General features: G+C 33.8%; 1 protein-coding gene across 2 annotated transcripts in view; it reads left to right on the top strand.

Annotated features, from left to right (window-relative positions):
- The window catches only part of Fife (regulating synaptic membrane exocytosis protein fife), a 56,630-nt gene that overhangs the window by 22,584 nt on the left and 8,786 nt on the right, over nucleotides 1-25,260 (top strand). For both annotated transcript variants that reach the window (XM_088050674.1, XM_088050676.1), the window contains exons 3-9: nucleotides 1,363-1,480; nucleotides 5,440-5,734; nucleotides 5,962-6,175; nucleotides 6,648-7,078; nucleotides 16,965-17,167; nucleotides 20,861-21,184; nucleotides 23,545-23,603. In XM_088050674.1, the coding sequence (XP_087906800.1) occupies nucleotides 1,363-1,480; nucleotides 5,440-5,734; nucleotides 5,962-6,175; nucleotides 6,648-7,078; nucleotides 16,965-17,167; nucleotides 20,861-21,184; nucleotides 23,545-23,603 (1,644 nt within the window). The remainder of the gene's footprint in view (nucleotides 1-1,362; nucleotides 1,481-5,439; nucleotides 5,735-5,961; nucleotides 6,176-6,647; nucleotides 7,079-16,964; nucleotides 17,168-20,860; nucleotides 21,185-23,544; nucleotides 23,604-25,260) is intronic.

Raw genomic sequence — 25,260 nt, 5'->3', positions numbered from 1 at the left:
TAATCTGTTTGAAATAATCACTACACTACAGCTGTGTTTCAAAACAAATTTAACTCCAGCTTCTATAAGTTGTTACGTCTTGCTAATCGCCCTTTTGGGTTGAGAGTAATCGAGTCGAATCATTTATCATTTGAGAATGATGAACATTACATTAAATGTAGAATTAATTACTTTCGCACAGTTCATCATTGCTTTGACAACAACGTCAATGTTTTAAAAGCAGATTGAAGAAGAATGTAATAAAAGTCTGGAAAAAAATGGCGTGTTTTCAACAGATCAATTCAATACATTTATTTGCTAAAAACAATAGGGAGAAAAGCATTTATTGCGTAATCAATAGCCAATTTAGCGACAACGATTATACCATAAATAATTTTACTTGAAATATAAATCCTTTGATATCCATCTAAATGGAAGGCGAAGAATTGAACGTTTCCATGAAACTATTCTTTTAATGCACTAAATTTAAGTCTATCGGAATGGTGATCTGATAAAATCAAAAAATACAATTGATTTAAGACAAATGTGTTCTCCATTCTGGAATCACCATAACGCAAATGGAGGGTAAAAGATTTCCACACTCTCTTTAACCTTTTGACATAAATATGTAAAAATATGAGACCACGCTACAGCGCTAGAATACGTGATAGCGAAGCTAGGGTCCTATCCCGGGATTTTAGGGAGTTTGTCTCGATCCGCTTCACGGAATTACAACCAACCATAAATTTCTCAAAACGTCACAAGTTCTAAATTGAAAATGACATATTTTACTGATTTTTTTTTCATTTCTTCACTTATCGTAACTCTGAATTAGTGAAGACAATGTGTTACCTGTTATACCCGTTCCTTGCAAATTGACGCCATTCGTTCCAAGAAGTGTTTGCGCTGACTTCATTTTGTCAGAGTAATGTCCTCGACGTGGTGCAGAAAGACAATGGCAACTTGAAAAATTAATTATGCTTGGTTTTTAAGAGGTCAATACGAAAAATCGGAAGAAGATATTTTCATTACAATCGAAGTGTTCTTATGAGACAGTTACAAATGTACATTCAGAGATGTAATATTCCTTTTACACCCGAGAAAATCCAATTTGTTTTCTGAATTTCCGGGCTGTCACTTGCATCCCTTTACCTTTCCAGATTTTTAATGAGAAGATGACTTCATAAATATATCGTCATTTTTGGGTAAAACTAATTGGTGAGTCACCAACAGTAGATAAATTGAAAATTAATTATCGCCTGCTAATGCACAAATCAATATTCTCCGTGAATATTTTATAGTGACTATAATCGTAATCGCTGCAATTGGGCGGCCCAAAAATACAACATTTAACAATCTGTAACTAATTCAATACACTTACAGATGGTGGCGGCCGAGCCCGGAGCTGGAAATACCGCCGCCGAGCCAGCCGACGGAGGCACAACATTTGGAAAATTGAGACAAACACTTTCTTCCTCTCTTTTGACGGCCCAAGATAAAGGTATGTATTAAAACAGATCGGCAACTTCAGAAAAGAAACCTACATGTTCCGACTTCCTGCATTTAGGACGATTCACTTGATAGTATTACAGATCGGGTACTAAAACTTCAAGTTGAGAGTGGATGTTCCATCTGGCAGTTTTCGGAAAGTGAACAAAGTTCGCTAAATACTTCACAACTTTTTTATTTAGCAATAGGAAGTTGGGTCGTTGCGATTGTATCTTGATGAGACGAGGAAATTAATTTTAAAACTAAGGAGATTCCAATATATTCATGAAATTCGGAGAATCCATAATTTAACAGAGAGATAAAAATGAGTATTTTGTTTCAAAACTAAAGAGGGTTTTTCGGGTACAACAGGGTCTCTCTTAATCTATTTTTGATTTTGAGAATAAATATTTATATAGAAAGGTAGAAAAGTTCGACCAGCTACCCCTCTTAAAGTTTAAACAGTTTCGGGTGGATAGGATATCCACCCTCCGATATCAACAAAATATATCACTCTGTATCTGTTTTCAGAAGCAGACGTATTTAGCTGGGTAATGTACGGAAATTTATTGCTTACTTTCACATCAAACTAAGTTATGTTATGGGTTATAATTTTACGAGCAGGTCGGTGGAGAGTTTATCGATTATCCATCGCCTTGTGTAAATAGGAAATCGGGGGCACTCATTGAACTAGCTTATCCCGGAAAATAAGAAAGTGATCTCCGAGGAAACAGTCACTCTCACATCTCCAACACTAAACCATCGATGAGAACTTTAGATTCCAAAAAGAATCTCATATGAGAATGTATTATGTTCATCATGTCAAACAGAGAATGTTTTGTTATTGTTCACGTAGGTGCTAAAGTACGAAAATTTTGTGATAAAACTCAAAAATATCGACAAAGAGGACAAGTCTTGATGATAACAGTAATACAACCATAAAACCAGTAATTTGTTCAAACTACTTTTCTTACGGCTTCACTGTCATACCAATAAAGGTGGATGCCATAAATCATGTCACAGACAAGTTGCTGACTTTGTTTATTCAAAAGCAACCAATCTTTTGTAGGGAATAACGACAATTTAGATAGCAAGGTTGTCACTGAGACTGTTGTAATATTTAAGAAGTGATTATAGTGGTGGTGTTGGAATTATAGTCTGAATTGGAAAATATACACACCTGTTGCCCCATTCAGGGTACAGTAAAATAGAGCAATTTAAACCAAATCCAAAACTGTCTTGTTTGAAATGAAGGAGAAACTTGTCTTAAGAAACACAAATTTAGTTACTCGAAATAAATCCTTTGCAGTCATTTGCCCTCTCATAATTTACAAACGCTGTTTTTAGTTAAAATTGAAACTTTATTGATCTGTTTTGCTATTTCATCAAACAAAACCAAAATGCCAATATGTGATTTTATACTGCTGCTATTTATAGTATCAAATTTACCTTTACTGTAATCCCTAATATTTGAAATATTTCATTACTGAAAATGTGGAGGCGAAAATCTGCTGCGTGATACTGAACAAATTCAATTAAAAATTAAATGGACGGAGGTGTATTATCATGTATTTAAAATAACAAAAAAATCGAGAAAAAAACAAATTTAATTAATAATTCTCGTCAAATTAACTACGCGTGAGAAAAGTTTTAATAAAATAATCACTTTTAATACTCAAAATATCGTTTTACTGTGATTTGGCAATAATGTAATAAAGGTGAAAAATTAAATAATATTTTATTTTTTCTACAATCGATATAGAAAGTAGGCAATCGCGCTCGTGTTTGACAACGCAAAGTTGACGTTTTACGAGTAAGTACTGTCACTTTGTCGCTCTAGCGCGACAAAATTGAAGAAACGCTCGCTCGCGAATTTTTTTTTCGATTGTAGAAAGACTGATTGTAGACAAAATAATATGTCTATTTCGAGTGCAAATGCACATTGCCGATTTCGAGAGATTGACGTGACATGACGTTTGTTATAATCCTCACTAAATGTTTAGCTAAATATAGACAACCCAAAGCAAGCTTTTCTTTATTTTCTTTTAAAAGAGATAATTTATTTTCACAGTTTGTAAACAGTCAACATAATGACATTTTTCACTTTATCATTATTTGGTATTGAATCTTATATAATACTGAAATAAGAAATCCAACAATACTTTGAAAGTTTTAGCTTTACTTTTAATCTAGTTGAAGGCTTGAACACTTTCGATATCGTCCAGCCAAGTCGTCGAACATAACCGTCTACACCATCGTTTCTAACCACATTTTCAACATCCCACTAAAAAAATTAGATTTTCCTTCCACATGCTGCTAAAAAATACCAAATATTTTGCTAGCAAGCACAACTTAAGTTTGAAAATAATTCCTAAGGATGTTCAGAAATTAAATTACTCCAACATAAATTCCGTCTAAACGTCAAGTACAATAACGAAAATTTGAAACATACCAGTTTGCTTGTAAGTACAACATAATATCGTTACTTTTTATCCCAAACTGCCAACACCTGTAAACGCCTAAACGAACAATGAATAAAGTAAAAAGAAGAAACGTCGTCATCGATTTATCAGCAATTTAAATTAGCATAAAAACAAGTTTTCAAGTAAAATTAACGTATAATGAAAAAGGAATACATCTAAATTTCCCGAGTATCCATTATTAAAATCGTCGGTGAAGTCATGAAGTTCAGGGTTGCGTGACTTGGGTCTATTTATTATGACGCCTGATGGTTTTGCTGTTGTATTGAAAATGCATACCATGAGCTCATTATAAATAATACTCCCTTCGTCTAACCTTCTACTTTAAAGAATAAATTATTCAGGCGACACCACTTGTTGATATAAAACATGTCCGATAATCAAAATGAAGTTAAAAAATTCAATAAACGCTAACATTGTTAATGTGGGCGAGAATACACTGACATGTAATTAAGGCAAAATGTAATTACACGCCGACGCTAAGCGTTATTAGATGTCAACTGTTCTAAAATTCTATGATGCTGCTACCTAAAAGTAGTAATCTGCAAAAGTTAGTACATGACTTTTATTACATTTCTAATTAACACAGCAAAGGATCAAAACAGTTTCCAACTACTTTTCATTCGTAAAAATAATTAGATCCCAAAGTTAAACAGATCTCAAGAATTTCTTAATTTCAAATTCACTGAACTTACCGAAGTAGCAAACGTTAAATAGCTTCGTGCACTTCACCAACGGACAACTCCAAAAAGCACAAAATGAAATTTATTCCGTATCACCCGTCAGTATCATAAATATTTATTTAGTTTAATTTTAATGAGAGAATGCATCTGGCTATAAAAACTTTCCTGGCGAAGATTTTTCTAACTTTTTAAAAGGCTAAATAACTTTACTTTCTTTGTAAGACCCGGAACGTGGGCGCGGGGATATTTTATGCAGGGTGCACACAGACAAATGTTCGAGAATTAATTTAGCGTGAAAAGCTTTAACACGTACAAATAATTTCTATGCGGAAGGAATAAAAATAGAAACGACAGAACAAAAGTTTCAGCTGTTAAAATCACGGGAAAGTCATATTTCATAAATTACGACCAGACTTAGGGTGGCTGAAAATTTTTTAATTTATTTGGAGTTGAGTAAAGTAGAATCTATAGAAAATGTTTTCGAATAATAATTTTTGTTTTTAAATATTTGCTGATTTTTAACTTTTTTAATTATCCAATTAGTTCCTAAAAAGCGCAAAGAGCAAATAAAAGTTCGTTGGAAAGAGAACAGGAAACAAAAAGAAAGCAAAAATCTGCGAAGACTTCTTAATTAATAAAACTACTTTTGCGGCATAATAAATCTGAATGAAAATAGCTACACAAAATAAGAGTGCATTGCGGAGGTGCTTACTTAAAAACTTTGTTTAATAAATCAGCTGATATTACGATTTTTTGTTCAAAACTTACTATATTAGCACACTTTAAATTAAATTGTGTCGAAATTTTAGTGACGAAAATGTCTCCAAGACCGTCATTAATACCCGATATCGAGCCGCCAGCCCCCGTCGAAGAAAAACCGCCCGTTACAACAGCACCTCCAACTCCTCCCGTGGCGAAACCGGAGCCTGGTAAACCCCCCAGCAGAGCGGGAGCGTGCCGGGTGTGCCTGAAGGCTTTCAAACCCGACGACTTCAGCAGAACGTGTGCCGAATGTACACAGCGTGTATGTGAGGATTGCGCCAGCTATAGTAAACTAGCCGAAGACGAAGACCCTGCGAACTGGACCTGCAGCGTATGTAGAAGGTTAGATTTTTTATAAATTAAACGTGTTTATAATATGAAACTTTTTCAGTAAAAAAATAAATTGTTGCGCTTTGTTGTGTAGTTTGTACAGGCTCTATTAATAAACCTCATCAAGTTATTGCCCTTTAACTAGACAAAAAAGCCTGTGAACTCTACGGGAAGTTAATCATGTGATTGATTGGGTTGTTGTGAAGCTAAGGGTTGGATTAACATATTTGCTCTTGTAGGAAATTGCAATCGAGGGCGGCATTGGCTCAAGACTCATCGGAGAGTTTGTTGGACATTCCAATACAAGAATTACAGAGAAGGCATTCTGAGGCGCGGCTTGGAACAGGGGGTGGTCTATCGGCGGGATTGGGGAGCGGTTTAGCACCACCTCGTAGCCCGGAACTTAGAAGGCACTCGGATGTGTCCCCTGCTTCGCTCAAGGAACTGGAAAAGGTGAATGTAATTCCATAATGGACTGTTGTTCTTCCTTACTAACATTAAAGGAAGTGACATCAACTTCCACACACATAAAACTAGCCTTCTTTGGCTTTATTAACAGGAGTTATAAGACGAGACATATTTTATTTACTCCGCGGAAATTTCGCATTTACATAGTTGGTAAAGAAATGATCTTGCTACAAAGCAACCACCATCTCTTCAAATGCATATTAAATATAGTGCATGTAAAGGGCTCTAATTTTGAATTCGCAGTCCTGACAACGCAACATAACGACGTCAGCTGCATGCATATGAATAAACAGCGAAGTATCTTTTAACATTGTGGACAAAGCAATACACAGAGACTTGAAGTTCGTAATTGAATCATGTGGTTGAATGTAAATATCTGTATATCTAAAACTCCCATTATAATAATAGGCGTAAACAGAATAACCCAAATTAAATTAATTCGAAACATTTTTTTTAGCTAAAAGGTGGCGGTTCCAAAACTCCCGACCCTGACTGGACTAAGCGCGGTGGTCGCAGCACAGCGTGCAGTCGCCAAAATAGCCCTCCTCGTGAAACAGCCCCCATAATTCAAGCTCCACGATCACGTAGAGGTTCTCGAGTAGCTAGACAACACAGTTATGATGATGAAGTGAAGAATAATCTCACACCATCGACAACAGGTGACACCGGGTTGGGTTTACCACCACCTATGCCGAGAAGAGCTTCAGCTTACGATGTGTATGCAGTGCCGGGTCTAAGTACTGTTACCGCTCCTACATCTGTTGGTAGACGACCGTCGTTTAGAGTACCTGCAACAGAAACTACTAGTCCACCTAGTCCTGAAACCGCTCCCGTGACTTTAGTAGCGCCTGAAGATGACAGGCGGACGAGGAGACGAGGATCTCAACTGTAAGTTCTGTAATTTTATAGAGCTGTTTTAGATACTTGAAAAACTCTAAGGTGTCGACTTAAACCACCAATTTGTCATTTTACTTTGACTTTTTTCAACTGCCACTAACTGGAGACAAATCATATCTCTCTTCCGTTACATCTAACATTAATTACAGAATATCTCCTGTATTTTTCACAACTGAATTATTAGTTAGTATCTTGTTCTTGTTTTTTTTTTATATCATATTTATAACACTAGACTGGACAGAAATATATTTAAAACCCATTGAGTATCGAAGAAATTGGAACTTCATCGCTAAATCGATACTGTAACGCCCTAAATTTAGCATTCTCAGAACAAGGGCTAGGCATCGATAACTCGCTTTATCCACAAACATTATAATAATTAGATCCGTATTACTTTAGTTATAAATTATTTCAGACATTTTAATAAGTATTTTATAAACTGTAAAATTAATACTTAATGAAAAATCGGTAGTAAGTTAATTCTTTTTCCAGGCAACTTTAATTTTAGTAAAGCTACTTAATACAAAAGTACATCACGTATAATCCACAGATCTAACCAATAAAAAACTCGAAAGCAAGCTCTCGTTATTTAACTCTTCATTGTTCGAGTCCTTTAAAAGATCACAAGGGTAAAAAATCTTTTAATCTGCTTTGTTGCGGTAAATTGCCTTTTTATCAAAACCGAGAAAGTCCTCTGCATTTGACGTATACACAATTATCATCAATTTACCTTCAGACACCAAACAACCAGTCCTACTGATTGATAAAATAAATAATTAACCTGAAAAAACCATGCTACCATTAAATAAAAGTTTTCTTTGATCTGAAAACCTTTCCAAAGAAATCGAATGTCACTTCAACAACAAAATGGAGCAAACTACTCGTCAAGCGGTAATTTAGAGCAGGCAACCATCACTTCCGTAGTATCCTTACACAGATCCGGTTCGTTTTCTCGTTTTCCGGGATTTCCAGGTGCAAGGAAAGGTGGCGAGTTATTTAATTTTATCCAGATGAATCTGATTTACAGAGCGTTATCGACCCGTTTTTGACTAATAGTTGAACCTCAAAAGGGTCTGATGCTTTCAGGAAAAAGCTCTTTCAAACAGAGCAGTTCAACGAATAAGTTAGTATTATTGAACTTTTAATAATGGAAAGGAAAATTGAAATTCTGCTCTTAAATTGGGACTCGATGTGAAATCTCAAATACATTGAAAAATTTGGAGTCGACAAATATACGCATTTATGTAATAACTTAGCTTACTTAATTTTTCATATTTCTTCCAACACAAAGACTTACTACTTTGCGGTCATAAAATTTTATTTATGTGTACCTACTCGACTTTCTTGTATAGTACAAGCGAAACAATAAAAATTTTCAATTTATCGTGAGTTTCCGCGTGAGGAACAGAATTTTAGTTATAAACTTTGGTGGATGCGCCGGGATACATTTTGGGATTTTAGATTTATTAAAATTTTTACACAATAATAGCGTCTTTTCAATAGGCGAAGCTTACCAACTCATATTAAAACAAACAAATAAATACTGAAATGCGTGAAATAAATCTCTACTAGTAGTACAGCGTTTTCCCAGTGAAAGCAAAAATGGATTTTTAGCAGTATTGCCTCTTTTAATGCATTATTGCTTTACTCTTAATAATGAATAATCCAAAGAAATTTCTTTGACATAGAACTCTTAATTTTTGATGAATATAGAAAATAGTTAGATAGGGTTTTAATCAGTTTTTTGTACAAAAATGTCTTTCGATGGTAATACTTGATGGTGTTCTCTAATGCGAGTAATATTCCATATTTGATTTACATTTCAAAATTTCGTCAATTTACATTCATAAATTCATACATTAAGTTCTTCTGTACAAAAAACAGTCTTCATGAATACGGCATTCAGAAACTTACAAGAAACCTCAAAAGCTGGTTAGAGGTTGAAAGCGTGTCAAGTCGAACCAAACCAGGTATATGAAAATACAGCGCATATACAAATAAAATGGGGATATTTGCCGGTTGAGTGGGGCGAAATGACGAAAGTCTCCGGTGAGGTGGGAGGATGGTGGCGGCGGACCTGCTTGACGTCAACCGCCTCCGGATCGCAGATCAGCCCGGGCATCAAGCAGTTCGCGACCCGGCCAATTATACACACTAACATCAACTAGCTAAACTAAACATTCAGGTTGTATCACGTCACTCGGTTTGTAAACCACCCACCTGATCACATTAATCAACCAACAACACCATCTCGATATGTACCATCTCTTTACTTTGTTTAAACAGGGTCTCTATAGATTTCAAGCTTGTCAAGAGGAGCTACATTCCTAAAGACATGTACCCGAAGTTACCCGCTATCAAAATTATGCACGAGTTTAATAATTATTCAGATTTAATTTGGCTCTGCTATAATTATTTCAACAGCATTCGGATCCCTCCCAGGGAAGAACTTTACTTGATTATTATTTTATTACAAATGAAAATCTTTCTTTGAATCTTGGCACATTTGCACTGTTCAAGTTAAATCTTGGTTTAATTTCTGGAAACACAAAGACACTGAATTCATGAAAACTAACGGCCGATTTATAGATTGGAGCTCGTTCAATCTTCGTAACTGCTTTTGTAAACTAAATGTCAAATAGTTAAAAGGTTTAAACTGATAAATTACGCCAACAAAACTGAAGTTTTGGAAACTCAAATCTCTTAGTTATATGTATATGTAAGTCTATATTTAATGTCTGTGTATGCTCGCGCCAAAACTCCACTCCATTAGGAATTTAAAAGGAATTCGTACGATGTCTGAGTTACATATTTTCTTTCCGTCTCATAACGTCAACGCCACCCCCAGCTTAAAAATTGCGAAGAAGAACTAAGAGCCCGAAAATATTATTAAAAGCGAATACGAAAACGTCCCTTAAGTTGATACCGTATGCTTCTGGTCCAAATCTTAGCTTAGATATTGTATCAACCCTTAATTTACTTTTTATGTTATCGTATGAACTTAAATTTTTATTGAAGACGAATGATGAGACCTGAGACGGATTTATTAGATGAGCTTTGAGAAACCACTTCCATGCCCTTGTCACGAATTCGGCTCTCTCTATTTCGCTGATTTCACGTTTCGCAACACGTGTAGTGCTGGCTATTTCGCAGCGGCCGATTTATTCTGATTTTAAATTACATTGAAACAGATCTATCCCTAGAGCCGAAGGAAACTGACCTCTTTACGATTTATGACGTCCAACAAACTGTTGTTTTTTTTTGTTTTTATGGTATTCCGCCGAACAACGCCGTAATCAATTATTATTATTAATTTTACAGGTTTTCAGCATTCTTGCTGATTCTCCACTCTTCCAATTGCTTTTTGAATAATTGCCTAGCACAACTCTATGAGGTAACGAGTTTTCACGAATGAAAACTATTCAGATAAGAATGCAAACAAAGTATGAATTTCTACTTAACCCATTTTTGATGTTGATGGCTGTGATACATTAAAAGTTTGTAAACTTTCAGGACATTAAAAATTCATGTGTTTGGCGTGTTGGTATATTCTAGACGCAAAAACCGTGTAATGACAGTTTATGACGCGTAGAAAATTCTACCGGAAAACACACCAGAAATCCTAGGCGCTTTAATCCTCGAGAGTACGGAGGCTGTGGAGGTACACTTTAGTAATTATACGCAGACATTAATATTAAAAATACGCCATTATTAAGTGCTTAAAAAGTTTCAAATATTAAAAACGTAAAAGCATTCTGCTATTAAATCAATGGGTATTGATCGATAAAAATATTCCTCCTATTTTATTTTAAATTAATTATGAATTCAATTGTACAACGAATAATATTTAATAATTCAGGTAATACTGATTGGGTAGTTATTACTTTTAAAAACTCATTTGTGAAGTATTAGAAAGTTACTGCGTTTAATTTTAAAATAGGCAAATAGTTTCTTGAATTTTAGAATCACGGAAGTTTCACGACTCGGAGTTCACTCGGAAGTTCACAGAATATACTCGATCACTTATCGAAACTATATTGATTGAACGAAAATGCTGTAGATTAGGAACCTAATTCTCTAAGTAATTTGGGTAAACTTCAATGTTACTGTAAATTAGCTTGGGACTAAACATCCCAAAAGCAAGAAATTGATCACCGACTTTTACCTTTGAAATTCAATTTCCGGTACTTTTACATAATTTGTAAAAAAAAAATTGCGTAATGTTAATCCCTGATGCAGGTTTTACATTTTCCAGTATAATATTCTTTGAATAATTTTCCTGACTTGATAACATAAATACTTAATAATAGGGTAGCAGGAGTGGTCAGTGAAGGATAATATTACACTTCATTGAATTATTAAATCATGTGTATGTGTGATACCTTTCTAGGTTTGCGGTTTAGGAGAAAGCAACGCTCATGAATAACATTACAGGTAAACTTATATGATATGGTGGTTTTAGGGTGAGTTGACACGCCCTCGGCAAATTATTATTAGGATGTGCTTCACTAAATTTATACTAACCGAGCATCCTGAAACTTTACCTAGAGAAGTTTTAGTTCAGATTCCGTTTGGGACTATTACGTTCAGTTACTATGGATACAACATTTGTAAGTAAATTTCCAAATTGATTTCGTCTTATTTGAAATACACATCATTATTACATACCTTACGTACCTGCTCGACGTGACCTGAAAATTTGCCCGAATGTAATTGAATTTTCAGCGGATGTGTAGGTAGGTATCGAAATCGAATGCTAACAAAAACGGTACAGGTTCCAACATTTGTGTATCTTGCTCATAGCAGTAATAATTATCTGCCGACCGACCGCTTCACAGAAACCATACATCGCATTTGCTTCACAGCAATCCACACGGCGACTATGAGGGTTCCGTTGAGGTTCCATTTCAACACGCTTCGTTGAATGTTACACTAACCAGATCAATACAAGAGAATTCAACAAAACTAGTTTACTCTCTGATACATTTCTATACCACTATCATAATCAAGGAACCAGAAATGAACATTTAACAAAGAAACCGGGACTCGGAGATTCTCCAGAAATGCAAATTTTGGAAAAATTTCTAAAGTAGAATATTCTCCTAAATCGGAATCTGAAGACCATTCTTCTTCATTAGATTCGGATTCAGAGATATTCTAGAAAACGATTTTAGGTTCTACTGTACCTATAAACTTTTTTTTTCTTCCACTTTTCTTAAAAATTAGCAAAGAAATGTATGAAATGTATGAATAGAAATGCTCGACAAAGTTTTGAAAATTCAATTTAATTAGCTTTACAACGACCTACAAATCTATTAGTACTTCTTATGATATTTTTGAAAAACTAATTTCATATCTCCAAAAAAAACAATGTTTTTCAAGATTTTCTAATGCAATTCTGCATACAAGTCAAGAATTAGTACCTACAGAACAAAACAAAGAAAGGTTTATCAGTTTTACAAAAATTTCATCTTGGACGAAGAAGCATTTGAAATTGATACGAAAACGTTTATTAAATTTAAAAAAAATTAAATCAACAACAGTTGCTGCATAATTTTTGCCTATAATCTTCTATTCTAATCCGCAAAATCATGAAGAAACGCAAAATTTATCGAAAAATAACAATTTGGTGAAGCTTAAAATTAAAATTTTTACAAAAACTTTAAGTTAAGAAAAATTTCTTTAAAAATCACTCCATAATCTTAAAGTAAAAAGTTGTTATACTGTTATACTGTTCGTTTTTCGTAATTTTTATTACTTTTTTTCAAATATTTTGGCTAAAATAACTCTTCTTCTTTTATAATTCTTATGAAGCTTATTTAATTACTTTTTCAAAGTTATAAAGTTTCATAATTTTGTAAGTTTTTAAGCAAAACTGAAAAAAAACAAAAGTGAACATGCTGAGTTCAAAAATTAATGTTTTACCAATATCTCTGAATCCTGACCTAATTAGCCTAGAAGTCGTCTTCAATACCAAATTGGTTTCTAACGTGACCACATTGAATTAAAAAGTTACTTAAATAAAATCAATACAAAATTGTATTTTATGTTAAAATAACCAGGTGAGAATTAAGTTATAGGTTTCTTCTATACGACTGAGAAACTTACATTTGGTGGAAACGTTCGACTTTTTCCAGTGCCTAAAATATCGCTTTCATATTTCACTCCTAGCTTTCTGTTTTTAAAGGCAGTTTAATCGTTGTAAAATTTGTGCTAGCTAATTGGCGTGAATGATGCCTAAAAAGCAAATTTGAACACGTACTTTCACAAAAAACTCCAAATTGATCTGAAACAAACAAACACAAAATTGCTCTCATTTCAACAAATTTTACTCGTGCTTCCAATTTAAAATATAAGAAGCGAGGTCAAAAATTCAACGAAGTAATTAAAATGTTTCGACTGAAATCCAATATTTAATTTGCAAACGCAAAAAACCAAAAGAATAATTGAATTTGTACTGAAACACTCCTAAATAATATCTAAGAAAGTAATTTCACATAAAGCAATATTTTACCTATCATTAAAGTTGACGTTACAAATCTTTCTCCTTGCGCCCACGCTGGACGGAAATTGAAAATCGATGCATAAATAAATAAAACTAGCAAATGATAGCCTTGGAAATCACAAGAAGAATTTGATATTTAAGAAGGTGAGCGATGTGCTGCCTAGCTAAAAAATCAACCTAAAAAATTCAGTGATCCTCGAGACGTTTTTATATGGCAGGAAACGTAGATGTCAAGAATTTACATCAAATTGTTTGGAGCACAGAGGGGTATTTCAATATTTCTTAAAAAGCAAAGTAATGAAGTGTTGAAACATTTGTTGCAGTGTACTTATCTTTACAAGTTTGGTGCAAATAAACGGTAAAATAAGACTCACTTCCCCTTAAGCTCGTTGTATGCAATTGAAGAAAACGACAAACCGTTAAACGCGATTATACTTTATGATCAAGACAGGCGCAATAAAATCCAACGTGGAGAAGCCCTTTGTGCAGGAATAGAGAATGGATTTAGACGTCATTAAACGATTTTCGACGATATGCAAACTATATTCGATCTTTTATGGGTCTTTTCCGCGCTTACCCATTCATCATGCATTTGCTAGTGATATCAAGTCCTTCGAGTATCATCCCTCATTGTTACGCACATCCAGGGAGCTATCTGCCCAAGGAGACACTACGGGCTTTTCCAACCACCACACTTTATGCCAAAATAACGATGTTGAATTTTATTCAACATTTAATATTTAAAACACTGCCAACACCTTTCGTTCGGGATTTTTTGCCTTACCAATTGATTATTTATAAGGGCATCATTATTACATCGGTTTTATGAGTTATCGATGCACGAACCTTCAACAAAGAACATTGACTGTCAGACAAGCACAAGTGTTTCAGTTTTTTCTCTCTCGACTTTCCTGAAATGTCCTCCAACTTCTAGGATAAACGGTTGCTTAAAAATGCTCTAAGATCGATAAAATCGTAAAGTGCTACGTCTGCACCAGTGTCACTCCAAAAATGCTTTGTTTGTGCACCAAATTTTGGTTTTAACACGTTGGCATGAATCTTCTGAGAACAATGTTATATAAACTACATGCTAAATTCATTTATTCAAGAACGCTTTTGAATGCTCAACCTTGCTAGAAATACCAGAAACTTTACCAACATTTATAAATTCTGCTCAAACGCCTATTTAAGAGTAATTGTGTTTCCTTTGAAACTTCCGAGCACATGAGGAACTCTAACATTTTCACATTGCAAATTGTTCTAATTCCTATACGTGAATTTTCTCACTGTAACTTTGTTAATTTATTAATCGTAGCTATGGATATTTTACAACTCGAGAAGAGAATAAAGATAAGAAGAAAATTTACATTACCCTGGCCATTACTTCTTATTAAAAATGTACACCTTAAAAGCCCATTTTGTCTAAAGCTAAAGAAACACATCGGGATAGAAAAACAAGTTCTTGCAAAGACCGAAAGTTAGCTCTTTTGTGGAATATTATTTATTCAAGATGCTCTAAATTTACTGTCAATTAACAAATGAAACTAGTTTAGAATATCGATGTTCCATTATTCGGAGAAAACTGGTGACAGAACCACTTCGGAAACACGACAAAGGGTGGGATATAATAATAGAATATGAAGAGAAAAGAAGTAGCAACTTGAATTGACAGTAGGAGAAATAAAATACAATAAAGAAACCGGCTGGGAAAATAAAATGTCCTTACGAAGATGGGAACATATAAACCTAATAAAAGCAGTAAATAAAAAATAATCGCAAAATATGGTGCCGCCCATGTGTTGATGTCTTAATATTATATTAAAACCACTCAATTCTTGGCAAATTGTTCCATTTCTTACGTTATTCGCGTATTTCACCAAATGTAAAACCAAAGCGTCTTATTGATCTTTCTTGGCGTGCTTATTAAAGAGGAGAATTATGTCGAACATCTAATGATCAAAGGGGATATAAAGTGGCGGAAATTTCTTCAAAGTTTAGTCACCGCAACGGTTTAATATCACAAGTAAATTGCTATTTATCGAGGTGCGCTTCATTTATAATTAAATAAAGTTATACGTGATTGAATTAATTTAGGATTATTGAAATTTTTCGGATAACTGAATATTTGATTCCCGTCTTAACAGAAAATGAGATTTAAAAGTAGAACTTTCTGTTGTTCTTTATAAAGTCGACTATCCAATTGCTCAACTACTTGCAATAGCTTCAATTTAAAATCAATAGACTGTAGTATATAACCTTTTTCATCATCTATTGAATAATAATGCAATTATATTGCAAAATAATGCAAAAAATAACGCAATTAATATGTATTACAATGTCTCAAATAATTTTATAGCATCCTAAGAAAATAAGCTGATGTCTTTACAACGAAAAATGAATAAAGCGTCTCTTTCATTATGTTGAAAATACGTTATACTTTCGTCCAACGTAAACATAATAACGCCACGTGAAACGTCAATATTCTCTTACCTTACATTACTCTAGCCCAGAAAATCGAGTTATTTTTAACGCTTGTAGGAAATATTTGTATCGACTACATGTACATTTTGTTATTTTGTTTTTCTATTACAATAAATTTTAGTAAATGTTTGAGATCCTCTTCACATATTGCGAGCTGCCATTCGAGCTCAAATGGGAAGCAATAAATGGTAAATGCAGTGACTGGTTCAAATTTATTTATCTTTTACCGAGTCGATAGAAAATTTCTGCAGTATCATTATTTTAAGCTGTCACTCCATTTTTAAATAAAATATTCAGCTTTAATTTCTCTATTTCGGAAAATTTATATTTACAACATAATAAATAAATAAATAACTCAACCATCGACAAGAGTGACGATTATCTTATGCAAAATATAAAAAAAATATTTTTCGTTGCTTGGATGGTTCCAAAGCAAAATGCGATAAACTCTCATCATGTTGCTTTGGACGAGGGTTCAATCCTGCAAAAAAGAAGTGAAAAACAAAATTAGAATATGTCATATTTGGTGAGTTTATACACCAATCATGTTAACTAATACAACGTCCAATTAACCACATTTTGTGGCTCCCACTGAAATAAAATAAAACATGGAGATTTCCTCGTAAAATTTTTATGGATATAATCGTCCCACCACTGCTCAGCTTAATTGTAGATTACTTTATTTTTATTCCACTAATATAGATTTATTTGTCCAGATAACTGCAATGAAAAAGTTCATTTAGGATTTATTTCTTCATTACGTGTATTTGTGTCGCTTTTCCGACTGTTTGTAATTCTTAAATATCTGGACACTCCCGTATGAAAATAAAAGATCGCCACTTCGCCTTGCAACAGGTTGAAAAGAAATCTGCATAGTTGACATTGTTGCAGACCGGACATAGCAGGATTGCGCACAATGGGGACGCCTCGACCGACGCCAGCCTTAGAGGACTTAGAAGCAGCCCCTCGACGCCAAGCATCAGTGGACGCGGAAGCCATTCGAATCGTCATCCACGATGTAGATTCAGGCTCAGCTGCCGCAGCCCAGAAACGAGTCATCCTCCGGAGAGATCCAACCGACAAAGCACACAGAAGTAAGTCCACGTTAATTTGTAACCACAAGGCGGGCTTGTTCTAAACTTGTTTTACGCGTTACTAATGTGTTGTTAAAGTCTTTCGGCTTCAACGACTGAATACTAATAACCGATTTTCAGTCCTAATCTCGATCGATAGAGGCATGTCTCGCAATTATACCATGACCACATTAGTGCAATATCAGAGCAGAATATTCCTCAATGAGAATTCTCGGGTTGTGGAATTCCATTTCATACTTTATGAAGATCCTGCTCTACTTACTAACTGCGGGCCACCGGATTCCATATTTATATCGTCGGTATTTCAGAACGGCTTCAACTTTCAAGTAGATTTCATTCTGGAAACTCGCAGTCCGAACATTTTCATAAAAGGCTGTCTTCAATTTATAACTAAAGCGCAACAGTATTGATTGAAAACTGGGATCCACACTGCCACAGTTTTGGAGCAGCTGCTGCTTATACAATGCATCAAATTACAAAGAAATTCTTCAGAAAGATGAAGAATCATCGCGTGGGTGCTAACCAGAATAATCTAGTTTATTCACTATTGATACTCCCCACGTAAAGCATTGGTTGCTAAAGCGAACCGTTTTAGACGACAAAATATGTTTGAGTTGTTGCTCAAACACGTAGTATTGTTATGCTGCCGAGTCATTTGTAAAATTGACACACCAAAATAAATTTGTTCAACCTTTTCGTAGCTAACTCCGAAAATTTACCTTCTATGAATGTAAAACACGAGCTGCCTACTTTCAATCTAAAATCTCGTTTTTAAAACAAATATTTAGCAAAGAATTAATTCTAACTGCTTCAAATTTAATTTTACATCATTTATTATACGTTGGCATATTTCTATTTTTGCTCCATTAGCCGTCTTTAAATCCAGGAAGTCAGGATTTCATTTCGTCCAAACCTAAAACAGTAATCAAGAACAATTAATTAAACATTCTCATCGAAAAGAAGAAGCGGAAGGGAATTTCAACTCCAAAATCCGTCTAAGGGATTCAAGTACCAAAACCATCGAAGATTTCAGATTATAACCTGAAGCTAGAGAAATAGTAAAATAGTTTTAGAATTAGTTTAGTTAATTGAACTGTCTTCAGCAAGGATTCACTAATCTGATGGACATATGAATCTTGGTAAACTTTAATCTGAAATAGATGACACAAATAGAAATTTCAATTTTTAGGAAAAATTGTCAATAAAATAATAACTCCCACATGATCATCCCGTGGTCTTCTGGTGGCATCTTCAAGTCTCCAGTTTCTTTCCTATAGCTATGAAAATATAAAAATTGTGATAAATTACTATTTCCAATTCCTACTAATAAATTGTTCATCATTAAAACAGTTTAATCAAAAGGAATGAATAAAATACCCCCGTGGGTATATTTCCTGACTCTGGCTATCTAATTTTTACTTTTTTTTCATTTTTATTCTCAATCCCAAAAACTCCCCTTCGGTGGTCAAACTGAGAATTTTGTGGAAAGCTGTCAAAGTTGGCTCCAGTTGACTTTGTGGTTGTAAAAACTGTTACTGCTAGAGACACTGGTATTGGGGTTAACCTGCTTGTAAATGAGCTTCGTTTTTTTGTTGGTCTTCGAGATGTTCTTTAGGCCTTTCCGTTCTTCTTGCCGGCTGGTTTTATGTGGTAATCTGTTAAGTTACAAATCTTAAAATAAAAAAAAATGACAAATTTTTCTTTGGATTTTCGAAGCCAAACGTTTAGTATTAAGAAATAAAAGCTCATTTTTATGCTAAAAGAATACATTCTAGATGTGACTATTTCTAAACTATTTGAAGTAGTGTATGAAATTATTACCTCTCATTTCTAAATAACAACCAAAAAATGTTTTAAAGTCATCCTACAAGATGCTCTGAACGTCGCTACGGTTGCAGTATCAAATTTATTACCAGAAAAGTGAAAATTAATTTAGATAGAGTGCCTAAGCAATTTTTTTTTTGAAAACCGAAATAGGAAAAAAATATGATTTTATCATACCGACGAATTATTTTATTCATTAGAGTAAATCGTAACTAACTTTAAAGAGAAAAGTGCATACACTTGAAAAAAACAGTTCTAAATCAGCAAACCTGATAAAAGCGAGAAATCTCTAATGAAGTGATATAGCTTGGAACTAATGGATACCACTGAAATCTAATATAATTGAGTGTCGGTAGTGGGTGCTTATCGATCTGGAATCTGAGACAGTTAATTTATGAACCGAGAACATACAATTGACCTGTTGCCAACTTTGAGCTAAGGCGAGAGCTGCTAAAAAACGAACGGCGCAGTGATTTATTAATTTTCCTTGTCCTATAAACAGTTAATGTTTCAGTAAGTCTAGTGCATTAAAAATGTCTGAAGACTTTTTATTCCACGGTTTAAGTATCTTAACAGATTTCAAAGAAAAGCTAATTTTTATTTTTATTGAAAAATAAAATCTCATTACTGTTACAAATATGCTACAATGAACATAATTACACATATATGATAAAGAGGGACATTTCTTGACCGCACATTTTGTGAGAGCACCCTAACCTGTTGAACTCCGTAACATTTAAGAGCCGTGAACGCTGCCTACAACCACCCTAGTAATTTAAGTGATTACACAAGATTTACTTACTGATAACGCCATATTAAGACATTCTAAGTCTTGAGTTTTGGCCATTTCGCAACAAATCTGTATTAAGTCCATGTTTTAGCCTTGAGTTTCTCCAATAAATCAATTTACTTCAAAATTACAAGAAAAATAGCTACAAGACGTTCCCTTTCCTGCCTTTTTATATTCCGGACATGTGTGGTTCAACAACTGGATTCTAAAGTTCGATCTTTTAATCCACTTTTAAAAGAATCAGGACGAAGAATCTGTGGCAGTAAAAGATAAATCGTAATTCCCTTCTGTCCATGTACGAAATAAACTGTTACGAATTTCAAACTTGACGATGTCTACGTTGGTGATATTCAAAGGGTTTTATTTGAATTTGAACACGGGAACTCCGAACTCGTTAAATGGTTGCTAAATTAGTTGCGTTATCTAACAGCACAACTGCAGACTTGATGAATGACCAGAAGTATTTCAACTTACCTATTAGATTCGTGGAATTTCTATAATTCATTTGGGCGAGTCTCCCGAGAGACTTGTAGGAAACCGAGATTTTCAACAAAACAGAATCTGATATCCGGCAGGGCTTGGTCTAGCCAAGCGCGGATTTGGATCATGATCCTGATATGAAATTGTAGATACGAATCTTTCTCAAGATAAAATAACTAAAATGTCACAAACAAATTACCAGGATTTCTCCCAATCTCAATATTTTACTCCGAGCAACAGTTCAGTTACATAGCGGAGCCAATTTTGGTGTCTACTGAAATAATTTTCTTTTTAATTTATGACTGGGTTCTGAGATATTTAATACCCGACCTTTCGTTTAAATATCATATTTTTCATGGAAATTTAATTAACGAGGAGTTAGGTACTATCCCATTCAACACCACTGTTCATCCCCTCAATGCCAGTATTTCTGTACTTCTGGTGTTCTTAGATAGCCCCTGGCTAGTTATTTGAGTTCGTCTCTAGCGCGCGTTTAACGTCCAACTAAACGAAATAGATGCGGTTTTACTTTATTTATTTAAGTCCTTTAGGTGATAAAAACTTCCTCAGTGTCGGTGAATCGCTGTTTTTTCTTCCAGCTCGGGGCTTTGGAATGCGCGTAGTGGGCGGCAAGACAGCTCCTGATGGTCGTCTTTTCGCTTATATTGTTTGGACCGTCCCTGGCGGTCCTGCAGAAAAAGGAGGTTTACAGCAAGGCGATAAAGTGCTTGAATGGGGAGGCGTTTCTCTCATCGACCGCTCGTTTGAAGAAGTGTGTTCCATAATGGACCGTACAGGTGACATGGTCGAGCTTATGGTCGAACACGCCACCGACTTGAGAATGTGCGATCTCTTGGACGACCCCATCCCTCCCAATGTGGGGCGGAAACCGTCGGATGTTGGGATAACGGCGCTACATGTCGGTAAGTTTATAAAAAATCATAATCGTACCTTTCTTTGGAAATAAATTAGGTCTATTTGTAAGAAAGTTGGCGAGCATTTGTAAAACGTTTTTTCAATTCAAATATTATCTCACATCCCGGGAGGGATAAAATTACTTCATTCTTTATTTTTTCCTTTTGCTTTAATATTGTTTAATCCAATTTAAATCAAAAGTTTGCAGCAGTTTTATATAACAATAAAACAATTTCATCTGCTGGGTATTATCCGCTTTGTACAAATTTTAATTCTTTCATTTCTTTCAGAGAATCTTCATAATTTCGAGGAAAAACTCTGAATGTAATTTAAAATAATAAGTGTCTCTTCATATCCATGTATCAGCACGAGATTTTCGGAAATTTGTCGTAGTCTGGTATACTAATACATTATGCTCAAGGCTAGCTAGTCTCCGTTAACTTCAGAAAATTTTACGTAAAATTTATGTATTTTGTGGGCCATCACTAACTTTAAACTGTCCTGAAATTAAAAAAGTTTAGATACTCGGAAATTTGACGATAAAAATGACAACAACATAACAGCTACTGGTCCGCAAATATTCGCGAGCACAATACATAATAAAAAGCTACTGCAATTTAAAGATAAAAATGCATCACTGCAGCACTTTGTCACTTTTAATAATCGCCTATAAATAATAGCTTTAATGGACAATTCTGCATGCTAATTGTCGCATTAGCGTATTCAAAGTTCCTACTCACTTCATATTCAAATAAGCGCAATGGATTGAGAGCCTGTATCGGTGTTTAGAACGGTAACCAATAATTTATTTTCACCCAAAAATGTCCAATAATTTTAAAGTGGTTGCCATTTACCAATTCGTGGAGAAAATACAATGGAAGTTAATATTTTCGGATCATTTAATGGAGCATTTATTCGCCCATTCTTCTCAATATAACGTCATGATATTGTCCGGCTGTTAACTTTATCCAATTTTTGACGGTTTTCCGCTTTTTTCAATTTTGTTCGACATCCACCGTCATTTACCTAATTTCAATTTCTCCTCGGACAATGTGTTGATTTAAAACTTTAAATATTTTTTATAGGTTCGTGTTAAAATTTCACCTTTTATGTATGTTAAGTTTAATAACCAAAGATAATATGATTACTCTATAAACAGTTCCTTAGAATATAAAAATTCCAAGTAGATTTAACCTGTTTCCCCCTGTTATAATAAGAAATTCTAACTGGTAATAATTTTGTGATAAAAAGCTTTTTTAATTAAACTGTGCTTCATGATGAAACTTTCGTAAAAATACGGTCTTAACCAGTTCTAAATACGGTTTTTAAACATCGCGTTTGTAAAAACACTGATTTTAGTCACATTTTTTTTAGAATGCTACAAAAATGGAAAAATGTATTAACTTCACAATATTGAAAGGTTGAACAAATTTTTAGTACATACAAACTTCTACTTTTTTCAACTTGCCACTCGTCGCAGGTAGAACTTAAAGAAAAGAGAATCGTCATATCAGACCCCTCGTATCTATGTAATTGCAAACGTTAAATATATCAAGCTACATAACATAAAATATGCATATTGCTAAAAAAAATGGGCAAAAAATAAAAATTTGACTTTACTTCTTCCGCTTTATTTTGTTTATTATGACATGAGTAAGAGAAATTTTTAAATAGAAAAAGTTTATTTCCTAAAATTACAATGCATTTCAGTATCAAGTTGATACGATTATAACATTAGATACATCAATAAACTTTGGGAAAGTTTAATTCTTTTCCAAAATAACAATTTCTGAAATTCTGTGTTGCTCTAAATTTTCTAAATTAATTGTTTTAGCATTAAAACTGTAAAAAATTAATATCCTCAGATGTTGTAATCTGGCATAGATTAATAAACGTTAACTTTAATTCTTCAATAACTAAAACTATCGTCTTCAAACATGAGATTAATTACAGTCAAAAAACCAAAAACCATTTTATAAAAGTCAAAATCTTCTGCTAATATTAGCAACCAAATTATGAATCAATAGCGTTAGCCTAGTACACAGCTCGAAGGTATAATGTTATTAAAAATGTATACACATTTACCCATAATTTGTTGTAACCGTTGATTCAATTCAAACGCGCAGATACAAAGAGCAGCTCTCTAAAAGCGTTCAACAAATCCATAATCCACAAAGACGGATGGAAAGGTATACATAAATTATAGCCTGAACATAAGCATTTTCGTTATTAAATTTATTACATTTACTTTACACATTTAGAGCACCTAAATGTGGCTACGACGCGAAAAATTGGAGATTCTCTCAAACTGCTTTTAGTAATTGTCACTTTAACGCGCAACAATTTAATACATTTGTCTTTTTTTCAGAACCAGAGAATGACAAAACGCCTTCGTCGCCCACAAGACGGAAACTTCCCAAAACGCCGGTATAAAACATTTTCCATTCAAATATTAAACTAACATTCGAACAGAATTTAAAAAACTCTCAACTAAAAGAAATCTCTAAATGGAATATTTGCGGTGAAAACCCGCAGATTTATTAATTTTATAGAAAAACCAGTTCCTTTCGTTATTGAAATTGTTGGAGTACTTACTTTTTTTGAAGAAAATAATTAGAAAATTCAGCTGCAAGTTATTGAACTAAAGTACAAAGAAATTGGTCGTAAACTTTAAACATTTTTGTTTGGTGTAACACAAAGAGTAAAACAATATTGACTAACCTATCAGGTAACATACACTCTTGAACACTGAACTGCACTAAAGTTTGTTAAAAAAAAAATTTAAAAATGATATGATAAATCGTTCGGTTTCTACTGACATCTTTTCTATCAATGTGAACACCAATTTCACGTACATTTGCACAAATTCTATGAACGCAATTTGAGAGAATATTTTTTGGACAAATTTTCAACTACTAATTAGACTGGTAGAGTTTTCCTCAAAATAAGAGTGTATAAACGAATTATCTGCGTCCGCATGGTATAGGATAGAATATAAATTTTATAAAGCGACTTTCGAAAATCGAGATAACGAGCAAATAAACGTCTCTTCCCATAATCCATATAAGAATCGAATTTCTAATTAAAACTGTGGCCCCAATAAATCGCATATTATTGACTCCTATAATTATCAACTCGTTATCTGTAGATTAACATGTAATCGGTGTTCTTGGCTCGTATGTTGTCCTTGATCTACATCTCTGTGATACTCTACTACTAACTAATGCTAATCTCGTTATCATTTTATATGAAATTGGCCTTTACTTGATCCATGTCTAGCATGAAGTAATGTTTAGTTGTATCATAGTTTTGCTTAGCTAACAAAGCTCATTGTATTTACATCTAACAGTAGATAAATCAATGGTTGTATTATGTAGCATTTTTGTACTTCATAAGAGTGTATCCTTAGCGTACGTTGACAATGTGGTAAATCTATCCGTCGTGGACCAAGCTTGTACCTAGCATTATTTTCAGATTTTTTCAAAACATTCTTTCTGTAGCAACTCAAAATAAAAAACCTTTAATCTAGACAAGAAGAGAACGGTAAAAGCTCGGTTCAAAATATCAAACAATCAACAAGGTAGTATTCAGATCGACACGTTTCTAACTTTTCTACATGTTGATCATTCATCAAAGAAACTGTTGTTCTGAAAAATAAATCTATACTTAAACTGAATTTAAAGTTAAAAATATAATATAGCGTTAGAACCCCAATAAGAGCTTTTAGAGAAATATTATATTTGTTACTTAGGAGTTCATTAACATATCATGATGTGTAGATACATAAAATTTAAATTTATAGACTGTTAAACAATTAAAAGTAAGTGTCCGCTTTAAAATTGAAAACCAAGCATTCAGTAGAAAATTAAATATTGCGCTGTTTCAATCAAAAAACATTATAAAAGCGTTCCCTGAAGAATTGCTTTCATATTCTTGCGCTGAGTGTTCATTTAATTTATTTAATAGCTTTATTGCTTCCTTGATTACAATTTTCTTTCAACATCCACCATTGCGATATTACTCTTTATATTATGCCCAATGAGTAGTTTGGCCTCTTCATCAAAATCTTCAATAACACAAGAAA

The sequence above is a fragment of the Gnatocerus cornutus genome, chromosome 2 (assembly GCF_029298725.1).
Source record: "Gnatocerus cornutus isolate USDA-ARS CGAHR chromosome 2, icGnaCorn1.1, whole genome shotgun sequence".
Lineage (NCBI taxonomy): Eukaryota > Metazoa > Arthropoda > Insecta > Coleoptera > Tenebrionidae > Gnatocerus > Gnatocerus cornutus.
Note: the sequence above shows the minus strand (reverse complement) of the source record. Positions and strands in the feature narration are given on the sequence as shown.